Below are 19,703 nucleotides of genomic sequence, written 5' to 3' on the forward strand. Positions count from 1 at the left end.
CTCTGAGAAGAATTTTTCAATATGATATATATTATATGAGTTATAATCTTTGCAATTGCTGATCAGTGCTTACCTCAATGTAAGACTATTTTCAGTGTTCTTCGTAAAGTTTAATCTCCTAATAAGGGTAATTTATTTATTTTCTACTTTTATAGACAAAATGAGGGCGTTGGCAATGCTTTCTGGTCACCACAATCGATTCAATTCGATCAGCTTTCCGTTCGCATTGCTTTTCCTCTAAAATTAAAGTTTGAACGTAATTGTTGGCTCTTCCAAGTCATGTTTTTTTGGCGAATAAATGGAAAGTTCTCCCGCTAAATATACCTCGCCTTTTCTAACCCAAAGATTTATATAAAAACCAATCAGGAATGTGATGTTAAAAAAAATACATGATTTATTTGACTTTGTTATACTTGGCAAGAAGCATGGTATGTTCATGATACTATCCACAATAAATTAGATTATGTTAACCCTACCATTGATTTATGCCCACGTTCTCCCTGTAACGTTAAACTGACGTGATATTTAGTCGCTTTGGACCAAAAGACGAGAGTTCTTGCACACACACAACATTTTATTTTCGCTTAAAAAAACATGGCGAAATATAAAAAAGATAGAAAAATAGGCTTGCAGCACAGTACGGCCATGGATTCAGAGTTCAAACTATAGAAAAGTTGCTATTCACAAAGAGGAAGATTCAATGGCATCAGACATAAAATTGGCTGTCAGGTACAAAAATTTAAATTTATGATATATTACTATAGAAGCCTTATTATATTTTGTTCATTGTACTAAATACGTCTATAATTTGCTATCAACTGCTGTAAGATTTAAACTTGCATTTCAAATTAAAGAGATGAAACTTCAATAAATATAAAAACTTCTTGAAAGCGAGCATATTTTTTAAAAGACTACATAAAATCGAATCTTTCTGCATTGTAATCTGACGTGTACCACAGAATTTTTTTTTTTTTTTATAATTTATGCAATATTTCAAAGAATTGTTCAATAAAAAATTTCTCTGGTTCGCCATAAAATTTAGTTTTGCCTTCAAAAAGATATAAATGGGGTATATAATATTTTATTTTATTTCAATTGATAAATGCACTTCTGAAAACAACTATGATGCCTTAATTTTATACAGTCCTTAAATCCTATAAATCATAATTAGTAAAATTATCATTTTTACAATCTAACGTTTCTATTTTCTGCGATTAAGACTGGCCAAGTCATAAAGTTTTGAATATAATTATATTAGGACTATCAGCAATTTTATTATTTTAGACAATCAGTCCCGGGGTAAGTCCAAACGTTGATTGGCGTATTTTTTTCAAATCAATTGATGGAGCGGGTCTAAAAAAGTTTACAAATTTGCTATTGGGCCCTGTTTAAAGTGGATATTTTGTACATATTAAACTATGTATGCATTAAATAAAACTGAAATATTTAAGTAAAAATATAGCTATTGTAAAACGTCACAAAAAACTTTCTTTTTGTCTTTCCTTTTTTTTATATAGAAAATATAACATTTTATATTTATTCCATTTCATACAGACACGTGCTGAAAGTTACACTTTTCTAAGTTCTAATTTGCAGTAACCGTTAACTTATTATTATTACTATTATTATTTAATCTGAGCTTTTGTCAGTGTGAAGGCAACATGTGGATAAAAGCCAAATTTTTTTTCTCATGCTCGCCTAACTTAAATTTTATTTCCATTTTGTGCAAAATAAATTGTTTGAAAGTATGGTTAGGATATTTAAAAAAAATTCATTAAAAACAGAAACTTAATTTATAGGTAAAACATTGATATCATAAAAAAGATACTTTTTTTTAACCTTAATTTGAAGTAAAAAGCATTTTTGTGCGATAATATTTTCAAAAGTTATAGCGAAAAAATGCCCAAATTTTGCTTAACATACATATGTAACAACTTTGGTACTGTCTGGACTGTTGAGCGCCAAAACACACACACCACATTCATCTTTATTATAAGTATCGATATAGAAATAGATATAGATATAGATTGAAAGGCAAAGTATTGTTTCCGATGTAATCAAATGAATTAATTTATTCTTCGTTATCATCCAATAGGTGGGGTGTGATATAATTAAATATGAATAAGTAATCTATTATAAATATTTTTTGTCTATTTTGCTGAGGATTTTGTTTTATTCCTAGCAAAGGCATCTTGAATTGCATGATCCAGAATGTTGGTACCTTGGAAATTTTCCAAATTATTGCATTTCAGATTATTCAGAAAAAAGTCTTTAAAATTGCCATTCACATTTGATTACAATAAAAATATGTTTCGAATTTAAATAAATTTTTCAATTTTTACTTTCTCGCGAACGAAAGAGAAAATGTAATCATCAAAAAATCCGATCTCGACATTTTAATAAATATTCACACTTCAGACTCCTGAATCCAAAAAATACATTTCTTTCATTATGTCTGTCTGTCTCTCTATGAACAAAATAACTCAAAAAGGCTTTGAACTAGACAGATAAAATTTGGTGCATATCGAATTCGTAGATTTCCATCAAACCCAATTCAAGAAAATATTTATTTTGCACATAAATACAAAACGAAATGAGCTGGATGGTTAAAATTTACAATGCAGATTTAATATTAGGTAGCTATAGATAGATATCGTAACTATATATAGATATCAAAGGCTGCTTCAAATACACCATCTGATTGATTGACTGTCGATTGCGTTCATTCAAAAACACAAAGACGGAGCAAAATAAAACTTGTTATGCAACCTTTGCGCTAAGGCTGTAGTTATGTGTCAAATGTCGAATTAAATATTTCAAAGGGTTGACTTTCTGTATATTCTGCTGCATGCTGCTGCATGACTGCTGTATATTTGCATGCATGCATGTGAACCAAGAACTCATGGACTTAATAAAAAATGTGCCATCTTGTTTCCAAAATTGTAATTAATCTTCAAATTTGAATTTCAGTCCGTCGATAAAAATGACATCAAAGGGCTAAAATATAAAAGATATCCATTTTTAATCAGAATCTAGAGAATAACACTTTTTTGGGGGATAATGCGAGGAAATGTTGGGATTCCTCTCCGTTTGCTTTGTTCATTTTATAACTTGGAGTCTTAGGAAAAATTTTCCAACTGAAAATATGTCGCAAATCGGAAAAGCTTAACATGTTTCATTTAACATTGGCGAAACTCCAAAGGAAGAACTGCTGAAAACACAAGCAATGAATCAGTTTAATTATTGAAAGAAACTCCCATTTATTTTAATTGTGTCCTCAGGATGAGGAAAGAAAAGGAAAACATTGTAGCGAAAGGAAAAATCCACCAGAGTTGTTCATTTTAGGATTGTCATAAGAGCGATTTTTGTTAGTTACGATGGACTATTTTATGACCTTGATCTTTAAATAAATATCAAATTACTAAATTCTTTTAATGCACTTAGCTATCAAATTAATATTTACAATATTAATATATTAATTACAGCATAATGCCATTACATATTAAAATATATAATAAAAAAAATTCATTACCTCCTCATATTAAAATAAAGGAAATAAAATAAATTTTTGATATGAAAAAAATTGGAAATTTGAAATTACTGAATTTTGCAAATATTTAACAGCCCTTTTAAAAATAGTCGAAAATATCAACTTAAAAATAGTCGAAACCCATATCTGTAACATTAATTTATGATAAAAAATCTTCTTTAAACCTGCTAAAAATATTTATAATCTAGTACATTAGAGAAAATATCATCCTTACAATCAAATGTTACATTTTTGTTGCCATTTAAAATCATGCTCTAAAACTATGATATCAATTTATAAAACAGACATTTGATAATTTTTATACAATGCGTCGTATTATGTCTATACTTCAGAAAATTTCTTTTAACGTCCCGTAAAAATAAAATTGAATTTAACAGGAATTGAAACTCATTAGTACCACCAAGAACCATTTCCTGCTTTCAATCACCCCCTTTTGTCCTTAAGATCCTCTTCCCAAAAATCGAAGCCAAACTTCAGTGCAAAAAAGAGAGGCGGCCGCCCCCCTCAGTTTTATCCCCTTTGCTGCACGCATGCTCCCCCTTCAAGGTCATCTCCATGGCGACCTCTTGTGTTGACGGTGTCCCTCTTCGGGACATTCCTGGGAGTTCCGCAAACGGGAGAAGTCGTCCCATCAGTGTCCATCGTGGAATTCATCCGGGGAGTCCTCGGGGTATCCAGAAGATGTCCTGTTGAAGCAGGCATGGGGAAACACAACAGCAAACTCACGCGGGAAGAGTTGGAGGAATTGGAAGAAATGACCAATTGTGAGTTAGAATTCAGTGTTCGATGCTGTTGTTTCAAGTAGCGGTAGTTTACTTTCATATTTCAAAACTGACGTGTGTGTTTTTTAAAATTAATTATGTGTTAAAACTTGTGCTTTAGTTTACCAGTTTTTTTTTCTATAATTTTTTACTTCTGTATCATTTGTGAGTTATCGTTTAGTTCCTCAAATTTTTAGCTGGCAGCTATCATTTCTTTTCGCGAATTTGAAAGAATGAATGTTATTTTTATAGTAATATGTGTAAAAGATATTTTAGTAGTTACAATTTATCCTATAAATTATTAACGTTGTAGCATTTGTGAGTTCTCATTGGTGTAGGAGCTTCCATTGATGATTGTGATTTTCAGGAGGTAAATATTCCTTTTTGGAATAAATATAAGCATCGTTCTAAAATGACACTCTATACTGTGCATCCACTATATATATTATATATATATATATATATATATATATATATATATATATATATATATATATATATATATATATATATATATATATATATATATATATATATATATATATATATATATATATATATATTATATATATATATATATTACTTTAGAAATTAAAAAAAAATCATTTGGCATAATCATTTATGATTTCTAATTATTCGAAAGCCACAAATGTAAGCTCAGATGGGCAAAAACTAGAATAGCCAAAAGAAACAATCAATATGAGCATCGAAGTTCAATAATTCCAAAGTTGAAGCCATATTCTACTATCGTAGTTTAAAAAACTGATATTCGTGTTTTATTATTTGTTAAAAGTTGCAATTTAGTTCTTTACAATTTATTTTTCTCAAAATATTTACAGCTGCGTTCACAAGGCTAATATAATATGATTTCTTAAGAGAAAAAATTATTTGTGAGAACATTTTTATAACAGATCAATATATTGTTTTTTTCTTCTTTTTTTATATGAACATACTCCGTGATTTTTATTATTTTCTTTGAACCGAAAGGATTTTGAAAATATCACATTTAAAAAAATGACTTTTCAATTGATGAAATGCAATTTTTAATTTCTTATTTTGTTCCTATATGTCTGAATTGCAAGGGACTATGCCAATTTTTTTGTAACAATGATATAAAATATTTACCATCGTATGTAAAATATGACTAGAAATGTAGGATGAAAAACATACCTGCAGACTTGAAAGAGATAACTATGGAACATCAGACCAAGGATTCAAAATTACTTTTTCATAAAATGATTCAAAATTCTTTTATTGAAATCGTTGCTAATGTTATCATATGTGTATATTATAATGAAGTAATATTATATCTCACGTATACTTATTACTTCCAGAATATGTATTTGAAAACTATTAACTTAGTTTTTAAATTTTGCTTGGCAACAATTTGAAATATATTTTCAAACATGTAATAAGTAAAAGATACGAATGAAGAGTAAATCTAACTCATCAGCATGCAGTTAATAAGTTTTAAGTAAAAATAGTACTGTTATAAAAATAAATTCGTAACTGTTATAAAATTATCATAAGAATTATATAATTTATCATGGAAAAAACGAACCATGTTTTATTGTATAACATTTGCTTGAACATGTTTCAAGAAGAGACACATTTTTTAACGCAATTGTATGTTAAATCCGTTACATGACTAAATATTGCCTATACTAGGCTTCAATTTTATTCCATACTAGCCGCCTTTGGCGACCAGCCGGTTCGCCAATCTTAATGTTCGTTAAAATTTTAATAATTAAATATTTTATGCAATTCCTACTTTAATAGCTTCTTCGTCAAAATATTTTAAAACTTCAAATTTCGATAGTCATATAATTAATTCACTCATAATATTATAAAGCCCTTCAGTCATAACGTAATATGTATCTCTCTCATTTTCTGTTAGCTGCCGTAGAATTTATACTTTAAATTAAAGTGGAAAGGATTAATCTGCAATTAATATAATAATATTTTTTACTGAAACAAAGCATTTTTTTTAATAATATGATTACTGAAAACAGAGTCACTGAGCGTTTAAACTTTATGGGCGCTAAAGAATATCTTTCTTAATTTATGTAATATTTCAAGAATTTGTCAACAAAATTTTCTCAGATTCATCATGACCAGATCGATTCATTAACAATATTTAATTTTAAATGCATCAAACACTAAGAAAATAAAACGAATCGTTTAAAAAAAATCGGTTGAAAACAGTCTAAAAAAACTACTTAAAAACGATATATTTAAAACTATAAGCATATACAAAAAGTATATAACTAACATAAATACAATTTAATTACAAAAGCATGCAACTAACCTAAAAATAATTTAAATAAAGAATCATCCGTTGATAATAATTGTCAACAATCAGAACACAATGCGCATGCGTGAATTTTCAACACCAATTACGGTAACGCAAATGCGTAAATTTTCTACTCCAGTTGGGGTAACGCTATGCGGATTAGAAATTTTTAATTTCCTTTATTCTGCTTTATTTTAATTCAAAAGTACTTCAGAATGAATCTGAAAGATCTGTTAAATAACAATGTTTAATTTTAAGTGCATCAAACATTAAGAAAATAAACAGAATTGTTTGAAATAATCGGCCGAAAAATCTTAAGCCTAGCCTCATTACTGTTGGGAAAAAAATACCTGAAGCCTTACTCATTTGTCGGTGGAGAAAATGGAAGATTTTTTTGGCTGGAAAGTTAGTTTTTAATTAATAATTAAAATTCTAATTAAAAATTAAAAAAAAAGGGACCCCAGGTGCACATTCCCGACCTCTAAGGTATACGTGTACCAAATTTGGTAGCTGTAGATCAAATGGTCTGGCCTGTGGAACGCCAACACACACACACACACACACACATTGAGCTTTATAAATAAGTATAGATATGAAAGAGAAAAATAAAACTAAATAATGATATTAAGGTTTTTTTTTAAAAACTTTTCATTTCATTTCTAAACCACCCATCATAATAGTTTGAAATCTCCCTTCAAATTATGTCATTCACAACAGTGTTTTTGAAAGTAAACTTCTGAATGGAATTAAAAAAACATGACTTTTCGTTGTGGCTCCTAAGTTGGATAAAAACAACATAAATAAAACGCTCACAAATAAAAACATCATGAAACTAAAAAAAATCATTCATTAATAAAGAAAAAATGATTATAATAAAGTATTTATAATTATTAAATTATGCACAGCAAGAAAATAGGTCAATATGTCTAGTACACAATTTATCTCAGATCTTTTTGATTATTATTATGAGACAAACTGATTTAATACACATATTTATAATAAAGTTTTAACAAATTTGCTAGTTCATTCGCGCTTATAACATGGTAATAAATCCAACAGTCAGCATTTCAAGACGATGACGTGTCCCATATTTGTGATAATGTTTTCCATATGTCAAATGTGTTTCATTTATTAATGGTGTTTATACGCAATTCCAGAAATTGTGTATTATATACAGTGAACATTTGACGAATGTCGAATCTGTATTCCATCAATGATCTGACTCTCTTCGCCTCATACGGATTTGCCTCAAATGTTTTGATGCTACTAAAGCAAGTATATCGAATACTTCGGAGTTATATTATTCAAACATTTATATTATTATAAATTTTATTAAATCTTTACAAATGTAGACTGAATGAAATAGACTGAATGAAAATTAAGTTTATGAATATATACAAAAATATAATATAAGTTCCTAATTTTAATCTTAGATGCTGCTTGAATGAAATACGTACTGGCTCAAAAAAATATCTAAATTATAATACCCCATTAACACTGTCCTTGTGGCCAGAAACAAATACTACTCGACAGGAAAACACTCGTAAGTCGTACGCTTATATTCTAATTATTCAAACGATAGTCTAACTTTCTTCTTTCAATACATTTTGCATGTGTCGATGAAAGGGCTTTTGCCAATGATGTGAAAAAATTAATAGGTAGATAACTGATAGGTAGATATAGGTTTTTGTGGCTAAACCTTGATCTTCTTCCGATGACAGAAAGCACATTCTTCTTTCTTTTTTCCTTTTTTTTCCTCTACACTGGAATATGTATTTTCAAATTAAATTTGGGACTTATAATCTTTAGATTATAACATTGGCACTATAAATTCCATACAAAAATTATCGTTGAAATTTTATCTCTGCATCACTTCTTGTTGGATGAAATAGCTTATATTTTGCTATGTCAACATTTCAATTTTTTTAAAGCAAAGACAAGCAGTTGAATTTCTATTTAATGACATCATATTTGCGGCAAAGATAAAAATAGTGTTAAAATTAGGAAACGTTTGGTAGAGAGTCGGTTAAAGATCTTTTGAGCTGAGCATTAATCGATTTAAATGCCATAAAACATGATCTAATAACAAACACGCCCTCTCACGTTTAAGAAGAAGGCATTAAATATTCGACATATTTGGAAAACAAAGACGTATTGGCTGGTTCTAGATATACAACCAAATTTCGTTACATAAATAGTTCAGAAAAATTTACTCCCTGACAGTGGTGTCATTAGATCGGTAGCACAAGTACTACTGGAATGGAGCACTCTCGTTTTTGGGAGTAATGACCCAAAAACGAGAGTGGCAAGGCGAATGTCGCCGCCTTTTGTTACATTTGTAGCAAATTAATTCTATTTTTGTTTTAAATAATTTTTCCTCTTTAGTGCAAATGAGTCAAATTCCCATAAAAGTCTATGATCTGTTATCAGTTAATGAAAACCCGGGCAACAAATATTTCTTTGAACGTATTATGTTTGTTTACCCTCTTACCTAATATATGCTATTGAATTCCTTTTACACAATTTACACGAGAATGCTCATTAAGAAAAGAATAAGGAACATTCTTTATGTTCCATATCCTGTAATAAGCATTGAAGTTCAGATATGCTTCTAGACAAAAAGAAAAGTCGCAGAACAAACAAACTAATCATCAAATCCTATCTTGAAAAAAAAAGCTTGAATACGAATGTTTGTAGTTATGCTATGAGTCAATCATATAAAAAAACACGAATGAAACTTAATCAGATTAAAAGAAACCAAACGCACGTGCAAATAATTATTAAATATTAAAAATGATGCCATTAACGTGGTCTAATTTGCAAAGAATCGCCAGAAATTTTAATGGTGCACAAGTATCACGTGTTTCGATTGCTCAGGAATAGCGAAACTCAGTCATTCATCTAGAAATTTTGGAATCTGCTATATATGATTCTTAATTTATTCGAACGACGTCGATTAAAGCGGAATTTCAAATAACGACGCTCTACTTCTGTCAATTACAAAGTCGATAGGTTAAAAAATAGTTGTACTTTCTCTCTCCAAGTAAGTTTCATCTACAAAAAATATCCAGCATTCCTGAAAACGAAGTCTCTAATCTGGCGCAGGCAATCTTTTAAAATAGATTATTCGAAAACTAAATTTCTGATATTTATATTTCAATTTCAGTTGAAACTAGTTATTCATTTTTGCTCTTCAATTCCTATATTCTGTATATAGGATGATTTTTAAAAAAAAGTAGGCCAAGCATGAAATAATGATAAAACAAACCACAACAAACATGTTTCAAAATGGGTTGTCTGAAAAAATATGGTAATAACGCAGAATTAATAAATTCACTTTTATTAAGCTTTGGTTCTTAAAAGATGATTAAAGATACGACCGCGATCCTCTATACACACCTCAGAAAAATTATAGAACGATTGGTGGATTTTTTCAAAAGTAACTGGATTCCTGCAACGAAGAGCTTCCGTGGGATTATGATGCTGCCTGAAAGATGGCAAAAGGTCATTGATCAAAATGGGCAATACATTACAGAATAAAGTTATTTAGTTCCCTGAAAAAATTGTCTTTGATTTTCTAAAAAAAATCCGCAATTACTTAGTTGCCAACCCAATATTTCTTGGGAGGAGGTTAAAGAGTATTTCTTGGAAGAAGGGAAGCATTAGGAATTATTTCTATAGGTACATTTATACTTCTTTTAATTTAGGCACCAACCTTATGGACGTGGTGTGCCCACAAACCACAGTTGACGATATCGTTTCTCAATTGTATCGAAAATTTCAATGAAAGCTCGAATGCAAAGATTATCTTTTGCGAAAAAAAGATGGATTTTGCTTCTTTTGAAAATACAAACTTCTCAAAATAAATTGAGACAAATATTTGTCATAATTTTATTCGAATTTCTGCCGAAACTTGGCATTCATTTCTGTGATAATTCAATTAGTACGAACCAAGAATTTTCAGACCATTATCTTTAGTTCAGTTTCTCTGATCTCCGGCCAAAGGAGATTCAGAGAAGCCATCGACTTTAGAGAATTCTAGACTCGCTTCTTGGTTACATTCCAATTCATAAATTGTCTACTGACTCATAGATAAATCAGACTGTCGCCACTGCCATACAGGACTATTGACATTTCATCACTTCAAAGAAAGTGGATACTTTACGGTTGTCTAATATATTAGAAGTTTAAATCAGCGTATTTGGAACATTTGTAATAAAGTCTCGAAGAATCTTTTCTTTCCTTCTTTTGTACATTCAAGATAGAAAAAAAAGCTGTCAAAATATAATATTTTACAAAATTATTTATTTTACTTCCTTTATATTCGTGTATGTTTGAACTTGTGAAGTCAGTAAATGCTAATACGATACGAATACAGTCCGTTTAAAGTTGGAATTTATTGTCATATTGCTTTTATAATATTTAAAAGATTTCGTTACTGTTTGAAATTGTTGGATTTTTTTTTTACATTCTCTTTGCTTTTCTAATTTCTGTATTAAAATTTTATTTCTAATGTATTTTTAATAATTCTTAAATCTTTTCTTCTAACTTCGTATAATTTATTAATAATGTTCACTTTCATTTGCATTAAAGAGCAATACATCTAAACTTCACTGACAGGCTTTTTTGTAATGTATTTAAAATAATCTTATTTATTCATCTTTTATTTTTCATTTTACAAATTTTCTGATAAATAAATATACCAGTGTATTGTATTAAAATTTTTATATTAATATAAATCATAAAAAGCCATTAAGATTAAAAAAATTATTTGGATTTAATAACTTCTCCTCGAACTTTTAAAATTCTGGCTTCTAATTTCTGAATTGTTAAGTGGAAGCGTTGAATGTTTCCGTACGATAATCGTCTGTTTCACGGCACCCAAAAGAAACTGAATAGAACCTTTTTCTTCTCAAAAATGTCGGAGAAAAATGTAAACACACAGTCATACAGAAAAATGAGATGTGACAGAACAAACACAATCACGTTTAATTTGTCATCATGTATTTATATATTTATATGATAGATGCGGTAGTTCTTTCCGTGACAAAAAAAAAAAAAAAAAAAAACATGCAATTACGCAGGCATATTGGCTTTACTGCCTGTCAGTTGAATATTCTATGTAAATCAACTTCGAGGAAAATTTTCGGATACTTCAAACTGTGACAGGCATTTAATCCGTACTGTATTTGAGAGCGTTCTGTTTCTTTTGCTTTCATGACCTATACTAAAATAATATCAGAAAATAATTAAAAAAAGCCAACAAGTACACCAGACATTTACTTACCTTACAAGATTATTCACAAGATATTAGAAAGTTGCGTATAAAATTTACATGTCATAAAATATCTAGCATCATAAAGGATTTTAGTTTACCGGTACAAAAAAAATCACCTAACGATGAAAAAAAATTTATTTTATTCATCAAATTATTTTATAAAAAAGCATATCTTTACATACATAATCTTTTTACGGAAGAAAATTATAGAAATATATAAATATATTAAGACCTTTATAATTGTATGGGCTAATTATATGACTATCAAAATTTGAAGCCTAAAAATATTTTGATGAAGAAGCTATTTAAGACAAGTTGCATAAAATATTTAATTGAAAAGCTTAACGAGAATTAAGTTTGGCGAACAGACTGGTCTCCAAAGGCAGCTAGTGAGAAATAAAAATCAACTTTTCTTGTTTGTTCTTTTTTGAATGATAATATCTTCGGGAGTTTTTGTGGAAAAATTTCATTTTTAATTTATTAAATTTGTAATTAAAATTTGAACGAATCAGTTTCATGAGTATATTTTCATCCCCAAAGTATGTTGGGGACACATCGGACTGTTCTTGATCGAAGATATGCACTGTAAAATGTCAACAGCCAAATAAGGCATGCATGCACACGCATTAGCTTTAACACTTGTAGAAATGATTTTCTAAAGTGTTTCCATTATTGTAAAAACAAATGGAATGCGAATAATAAGCGTAGGGATCTTAATGTAGTAAACGGCAAATGAATAGGAAGAATTCGAGCGATTAATATCAATGCTGTGTAGATAAAAAAAAATCATCTACAGTAAATTGTAAGTAATAATGCGTAGATAATAATGAACGATAATAAATGCGGTGTAGCTAAATAAAAATAGATCAGGACTGATTCACTATTCATTCACTTTTTTATTCCTTCAAAGGTGTTGATTTTATAAATCTATTTTTATTTGTAAAATTTTTTTCAGTACCATGCTTTTTTTTTTGTTTGGCAGTATTTTTCTTCGGAATAAAGTTTCATTTCGTTTAGAGCTCATTGTTATTCTTATCAGACAATATTCAAAATTTTATAAATTTAGTGAATTTAGTTGAGGAGTATGGTTTAAAATTTAGTTGTAAAAATATTGTTAAAAAAAGATGTTATTTATTCACCATCCTTTCAATCCTGCTTTCAATCAAAACATTTCGTAAATATTTTTATTGATTGAGCAATCTGCAATACAAAAATGTTTAAAAATTGTAATGTTTTGTTAATGTTTCAGGAATAATGTGTTTGTTTCATATTAAAACAGTTTTCTGCTTCATGAAAAAATTCTGGATGAATTAAAAAGCGCACTTATAAACGGTTTATTTTTTGTTAACAATTTTAAATGTGAAAATAAATAAATTGAAAATATATTCTGAAACAAAATATAAGCCATTTTTTAGGTAAAGAATTCGTGTTGCAATCCAAAAAATAAACCTTGGGCATATCTCTACACTTTCTAAAAGATAGGTTATAAAAAGTGCCAATTATCGGAGACAATGAGCCGCTTCTTTGAAGACGCAGACGATGGATTCATTATAAAAGACAAAAAAAAAAATCTGTTTGTGATACATTAGCAATCATTAGTGGAAATGAATTGAATGGACTATTTGTGTTTTTTCTTTTCAAAATGATTAGGATTTTTTTTCCCCCTAAATATGGCAAAAAACGGTTTGTCTTATTATCTCACATTTGTTACATGTTTTTTTTTCTGATACCAAGTAATCATGGCATTTTTATCTATTCAAAAATGAAAGCATATTTTATTATCATTATTAAAAAGTTCCATTCAGTTACAATGAACTCAATCGAAGTCAAAAGAGTATTAAAAGAAAAAAAAAATGCAAAGCTTTAAAATTATAAAAAATTTAATAATACTCATTTTATTTTCGAGTAACTCTTTTTTAATTTCTTTTATACACATACAGGCACGTTTCTACATTATTCAAAACATTTCTTGAGTGCGCGTTATCATTATTATAATTAAGTTCATTTTTTAAGTAAACTTTTAAAAATGATATAAAAACAAGCCCATGAAATTCAAGATGTGATACTACCCTATTTTTATATTACCTTGAGTCTTCTTCCATTATCCTTTTTATTCGTTATTCGACAGGTAAAAATGAACTTATGTTTCGTTAATATTGGGTTATATATTATGAATAAAAGCATTCACAAACCATATTTGATTTCTGTATTTAAGAAATAAAATTGAAAAAATAATGAACATTTTATGAAGTGGAATGACATTTTTTTTAAATTTATATATTTTTTATTTTTTGAACCAAAAATTTAATGACAAATTATTAACTTAAAGATCTACAAAACAAAACAAAGAAAATAAAAGAGCTGCCAAACTCTCTTTCCGATAATAACTTAGAGATTTATTTCAATCGAAGATTTACTGAATATAGGGAATGATAGACATTCATTCAATGGGACATTGAGAATCAAACTCCTTTTGGTGCATGTGGTATGGAAGTTTGGAGAATTGGGTGATAGCACAGGTGTTGCTCTCTTCGTCTACCTAAAATACAAAAATGCAACATCCATACTAAGAAGTTTGATTCGAATGATAGATGCGGACAATTGTTTCAATTCCTTTGCAACAGTTTTCCAGACCAAATTGGGAAAAAAAAAATGTGATTTCATTTCATTTGTGATAGATATGAATGTACCATGTCGTAGTACAATAAGTATTTTGGGACCAAATATTTTTCAACTGAGTTGTTTTTAATCATGAACCAAATGTATTCAAAATAAATTTTTAATCCAATTCGATTCCTATTGGCTTCATTAACGTCAAATTGCTTCCCCGAATTCAAATTTTTGCCACGCATTTCCAAATACTATAATATCACATTATTTTAGCTCGATTCTCTGGTTTTACAATGCAAAAAAAAAAAGTGATATAACATTGGCATATAAATTAGTATAAAATATTAATTTAATATATAAATTAATTATTCCACCACGGTGAGTTCCGTGGGAAGAAAGAAAGTCCTACAATAACTCTTCACGGATGCTAAGTTACTGATTACCCTCCAGCCTACGAGACCATTTGCGGAGTTAGCGACGAATTTGATGGCAGAATGGAATGAAGACGATTATTTGAAAATCTTGGCGATAGCTCGACTCGATGAGACTCGAATTCTTGCATTTATTCTAAAATATTTCATGCCCGTGGCTATGGAAGCTACAGAAAATCAAGCGATAGTATTGGTCTAGACAAGAGAGTGAATAATCGAGTGAATTCTCTCTTTGGAGTGCAGATCTTCCGTTATCTGTTGGCATTTCGTGCTATTTTAACTGTATCATAACGATTGGTTGTTTGTATATCGTTTATTTCTGAAAATACTGTTTTTTTCCCACTTCGTCTATATTTTGTTACCCATGTTTCCCGTTTTCGTGCAGAATAAAGGAGCGTTATCCATTCTTGAGCCCGGTGGATATTCCACCATACAGCCCTTATACGGATTTTGATTTTTTTTTCTTAACTTTTCTTAACTATCGTCGCCACAGTAACTAAAATAAGGAAAGATATTATTGTAAAATGTACTCTAAAATGTTTTTGGAAATTTAATAATTTTATTTTAAAAAATTGCATGGAGATAAAAGTAATATCAATTAAAAGTTTATTCTAACAATTTTAAAGCAGCTCAAAAATGGCTTTTAAGTAATTCATTAAATGTGTTGAGAAAAAATATTAACCTTTCGTTTCATTTTTTAATTACAAATCTAATTTAAATACTGAAAAACCTTTTCTTATTACGCATCTAATTTCAAGAAACCATTACGGCTTAAATGTGGCAGCATTAGATGCAATGGTTTGCAATGAAGCGACCCATGATAACTTCATTTGGGTATCAAGGTTTGTTTTGAAAGTATCGCTTTAAAAATGCCGATGAATAACACTTAAATCAATTCATAAATAGTAACGAATCATTAAATGCTATCATTCTAAAAAGAGGAAAGAGAAAAATACATTATATATATATATATATATATATATATATATATATATATATATACACGTTAAGAGAAACGAAAGTGTTAAAGTGCTCTAAAAGTATACATTTAGTTTTTAAAACACAAAAAAATTGAGAAGAGCGAAAAAAAGATCAATATTGCTGAAACTCGTAAAACATCTCTGTAAATTTAACAACTAGTCGAATTCTTAATATGCGAATATTTTTAAATTAGAAGAGGAAGAGCATGCTTTTCTAAAATTCCCTAAGGAAACAGGAAGGGGGAAAAAACTTTTGTATATTTAAATTTAACTGTAATATCCAACGCAAAAAAAAAAAAAAAAAAAAAAAAAAAAAACTGGTTACATTTTTTCTGAAGAAGGAAGCTCCCGGATTTCAACTTAGAATAATAGAACGAGAAGAACCATTTAGAATCTTTACCTGCAGCGCTGGCTTCGAATGAGACTTCTGGATAATGTTACCTCTGTCTCTCCGATTCGCCACATCTTTTCAAGAAAATTTAAATATTTATTGAAAACTTCGATGCGAGAACTTAAAAATATGCAGCCAGACATATTAACTATTTGCCGCAACTTTGTGGGAGAATAAATTAAACGATCGATGCAAGAGTCTGTAAAATTTTCCAAGAATGGAAAGGGCCCACGCTTTCCGAGAATTTTCCTTCCTAGAAATGGTAGGCCGTGTTTTGAAAAGGAATCGATTCTGTTTACGTGGATTTCATAAAAATTCCCAATGATAAATCATCGCTCCTAGTTCATGAGGAGTAAGACAGCCAAATACATATGTTCTTTTGATCACTTCGGGCAATTGATTAATTGATTGGAGGATTCTGGCAAGAGGCCAGCTAAATGAGAAGTCAAACTCAAGAATTAAATCGCTTGATAGACGCGTCAAACATTTTCTTCTTTTCTTGCTGTGTTTGTGTACGTGATAATAGTTTTTCTTTCCTAGAATGGAAGTAAGAATTTGGGTCGACGAATTCAAAAGACACTCTCTTTTAAAGAAAATTTTAAGCAGGACCAAATAAAAAAGGCTGGCGTTTAACCCTTCAGTTTTCGAATGCGGAGTCTAAAATTTATTCTGAAATCATGAATTATTCCTCTCTGCAACTACGGAACAAATTAGGCCAAGGAGAAATTTCAAATAATTTCAAATACTTTTTACCCTCTATGACGCGAAATCTCCATGAAAAAAAAATATTGCAATCGTCAAAAAAATTCCTCTAGATCCTGATAAATATCGAAATGTTCTGTCTTGTATACGATTTTTTTTGCTGGTATTATGCCTATGTGCCTGACCCTATGTTTGTGGCAAACTAATCCAAAACGTACATAATTAGATGGATGGATTTGTGAGGCATTACACACCGAAACTGAAAATATTTTGTTAAATTTTAGATTCATTCTCTAATGGGTCAGAATACTTTTCCATTGCTCATTTTTATTCAGTATATTCTAAAATGTATTAAAAAAATGTGTTACTTGTGTTTCAGATCACATTTAATGAAAATATTATATAAATGGTTCATGTCATTTATAAAAGTCAACATTCTCGTAACCTCTCCAACAAATATATTTTTTTCCCCACGTTATGATGGCGATGGGTTGCAATCTTCGATATGCCTGTCACTGTTTATCAGCTTTATTATCTTTATCAAAAAGATATTTTTGAAATGACGAAAATAAAAGTGAAATCAGAGTTTTATCTTTGCGCATGCATTTCCATTGGGTCATTTTAAATGTAGAGACAACGAAGAACAGATCCTTACGAAGGAGTAGAAAGGAGAACCGGAGAGATCATCATCTCCTTCTCTACATTGGATTTATTCATTTGTTTCAAAGGATTTATCTTTTATAAAAATATAAATGGAAAGAAATTAAAAGCGCTTTGCTGTTCAAATCGTCAGTTATCACGGCAAAGTCACACATTCGGTCTGAATTACAGAAATTCTTCATATTTGTATAATTATAAGAGAAGATGCAGTCTTTTAAGGTTTGTATATAAAACTTGTGTATATAAAACTAATCCTTATTAGTTTAATTAATTACATGAAATGTAAGATATAAACGTAACGTATTTATTACAAGCAGAAGTAAGTTGGTCAGTTTCTTACTAATTCACTCTTTTTGTTTCTATTATAATTCATTCATTGCATTTCATGCATTTTTTAACCAAAATAATATCTTAGTTTTAGCGAAGAAATCATCTTTTATAATATATATAATACGATCCACAAAATCATGAAGTCATTCCATAAAATTATTAAATATCTTCAAATTACAGAGTTGAGTTTTGATGCAGGACCATAGCCTGTTATAAGATGGGTGAAATTTTTTTCCAAACGTTGATTCTACTGATGATTCTCCTTTCTTTTCTAATCATTGCATTCACTATGTGTAATGATTTGGTACAAATACGCATACTCTTTCATAATAAAAATAGAAGCTATTTGCCTTTTAATATCGTACTCTACATCAAAAGTTAATAAGTCCTGTCTGCGGATATCTTATTCATCGGCCCAGCTTTGTAAGAAGTGGAAGTTTAGTTATATTAACGTTCCTTTAAAGCAACGCTAGGACTATTTTGGGAAGGACCTCATCATTTTGAACCACGATCAGATGACGAGGACGACACCTGAGTTGGCACCCCTCCTTCTCCAAACTTCCACACTACACCAGCGGGAGGACGTTTGGCCCGACGGATTTAACATGCACCAGACCCACTTATAGGACTTTATTTTAGTGGAATCGGGTCTCGAACATGAAATCCTCCGTTTCTGTAACCGAGACCTTACCACCAGGCTCTATAACTCGTATTAAGTGGGAGAAAGGAATGAGAATAATATATAATCCATAACTTAAAATCATAATCCTATAATTAAGTACCTAATCGTATCGACACTTAAGGAACAATACGACCCACCTTACTTTTCAAAATTCTATAAAGAGAAAGAAACAATTGAAATTTTTGCAACTAGTATCAGTATTGAAATTTTTGCAACTCTATCATTTCTTTCACACAGGCAGAATCATGTGGCCACGTTGTTCAGACTCTATCAGATATGCAAATTCGCTCTGTACTATCAGCCACACTTAACAGCCTAACTAGTATATATATATATATATATATATATATATATATATATATATATATATATATATATATATATATATATATATATATATATATATATATATATATATATATATATATATATATATATATATAACGTTTTTTATATACGAATATCACTTAAGAACTCTATTGTGTTATGATACACGTTTTGTCTATAAATTTAATGTAAAAACTAAGACCTCCTCTAATAGCTCACTCAGCGACAAACACAATTTCTTCAAAATGCAGCAACACTGACGCTCTAAAAAATCTAACAAAATCAAAAATGTTCACCGAATCACCGGCAACGGAGTAAGGGAAGGCTAGAAAAAGCTTGTTTTATATTGCGTGCACGTAAATTCATCTCATGTTCTGAAAGAGGCGCATGCTTATATTGTGCTTGCCAAAAGGAACAGAATAATGCGGTTTCCAGAACTGATTGTTCTTGCAATCAGCTTACAGTCGACCACTCAATGGACTCAATGGAGAATAAGCCGCATGCATGATTTTCATTAGTCCTGCCATCACTCGATCATCCATACTATTATTTTTCTATCTCTAATATGTCCTATTCCTTACATTTGGAAATGCTATGTGTCACATTGCCTAAGCTCCTGTTCAATGATAGCCAAGAGGCCCGCCAAATTCCTCAAATAACTTTCCGTAGAGCGCAGTCATGGTATTTGTGAAACGCTCTGAATGTAGT

General features: G+C 29.6%; 1 protein-coding gene across 1 annotated transcript in view; it reads left to right on the forward strand.

Moving 5' to 3' along the window:
- The first annotated feature begins 4,137 nt into the window (after nt 1-4,137).
- LOC129981436 (uncharacterized) overlaps nt 4,138-19,703 on the forward strand; it is an 86,624-nt gene continuing 71,058 nt past the window's right edge. The window contains exon 1 of the mRNA XM_056092279.1: nt 4,138-4,314. Within this exon, the coding sequence (XP_055948254.1) occupies nt 4,251-4,314 (64 nt within the window). The 5' untranslated portion in view covers nt 4,138-4,250. The remainder of the gene's footprint in view (nt 4,315-19,703) is intronic.

This window comes from Argiope bruennichi, chromosome 1 (genome assembly GCF_947563725.1).
Source record: "Argiope bruennichi chromosome 1, qqArgBrue1.1, whole genome shotgun sequence".
Lineage (NCBI taxonomy): Eukaryota > Metazoa > Arthropoda > Arachnida > Araneae > Araneidae > Argiope > Argiope bruennichi.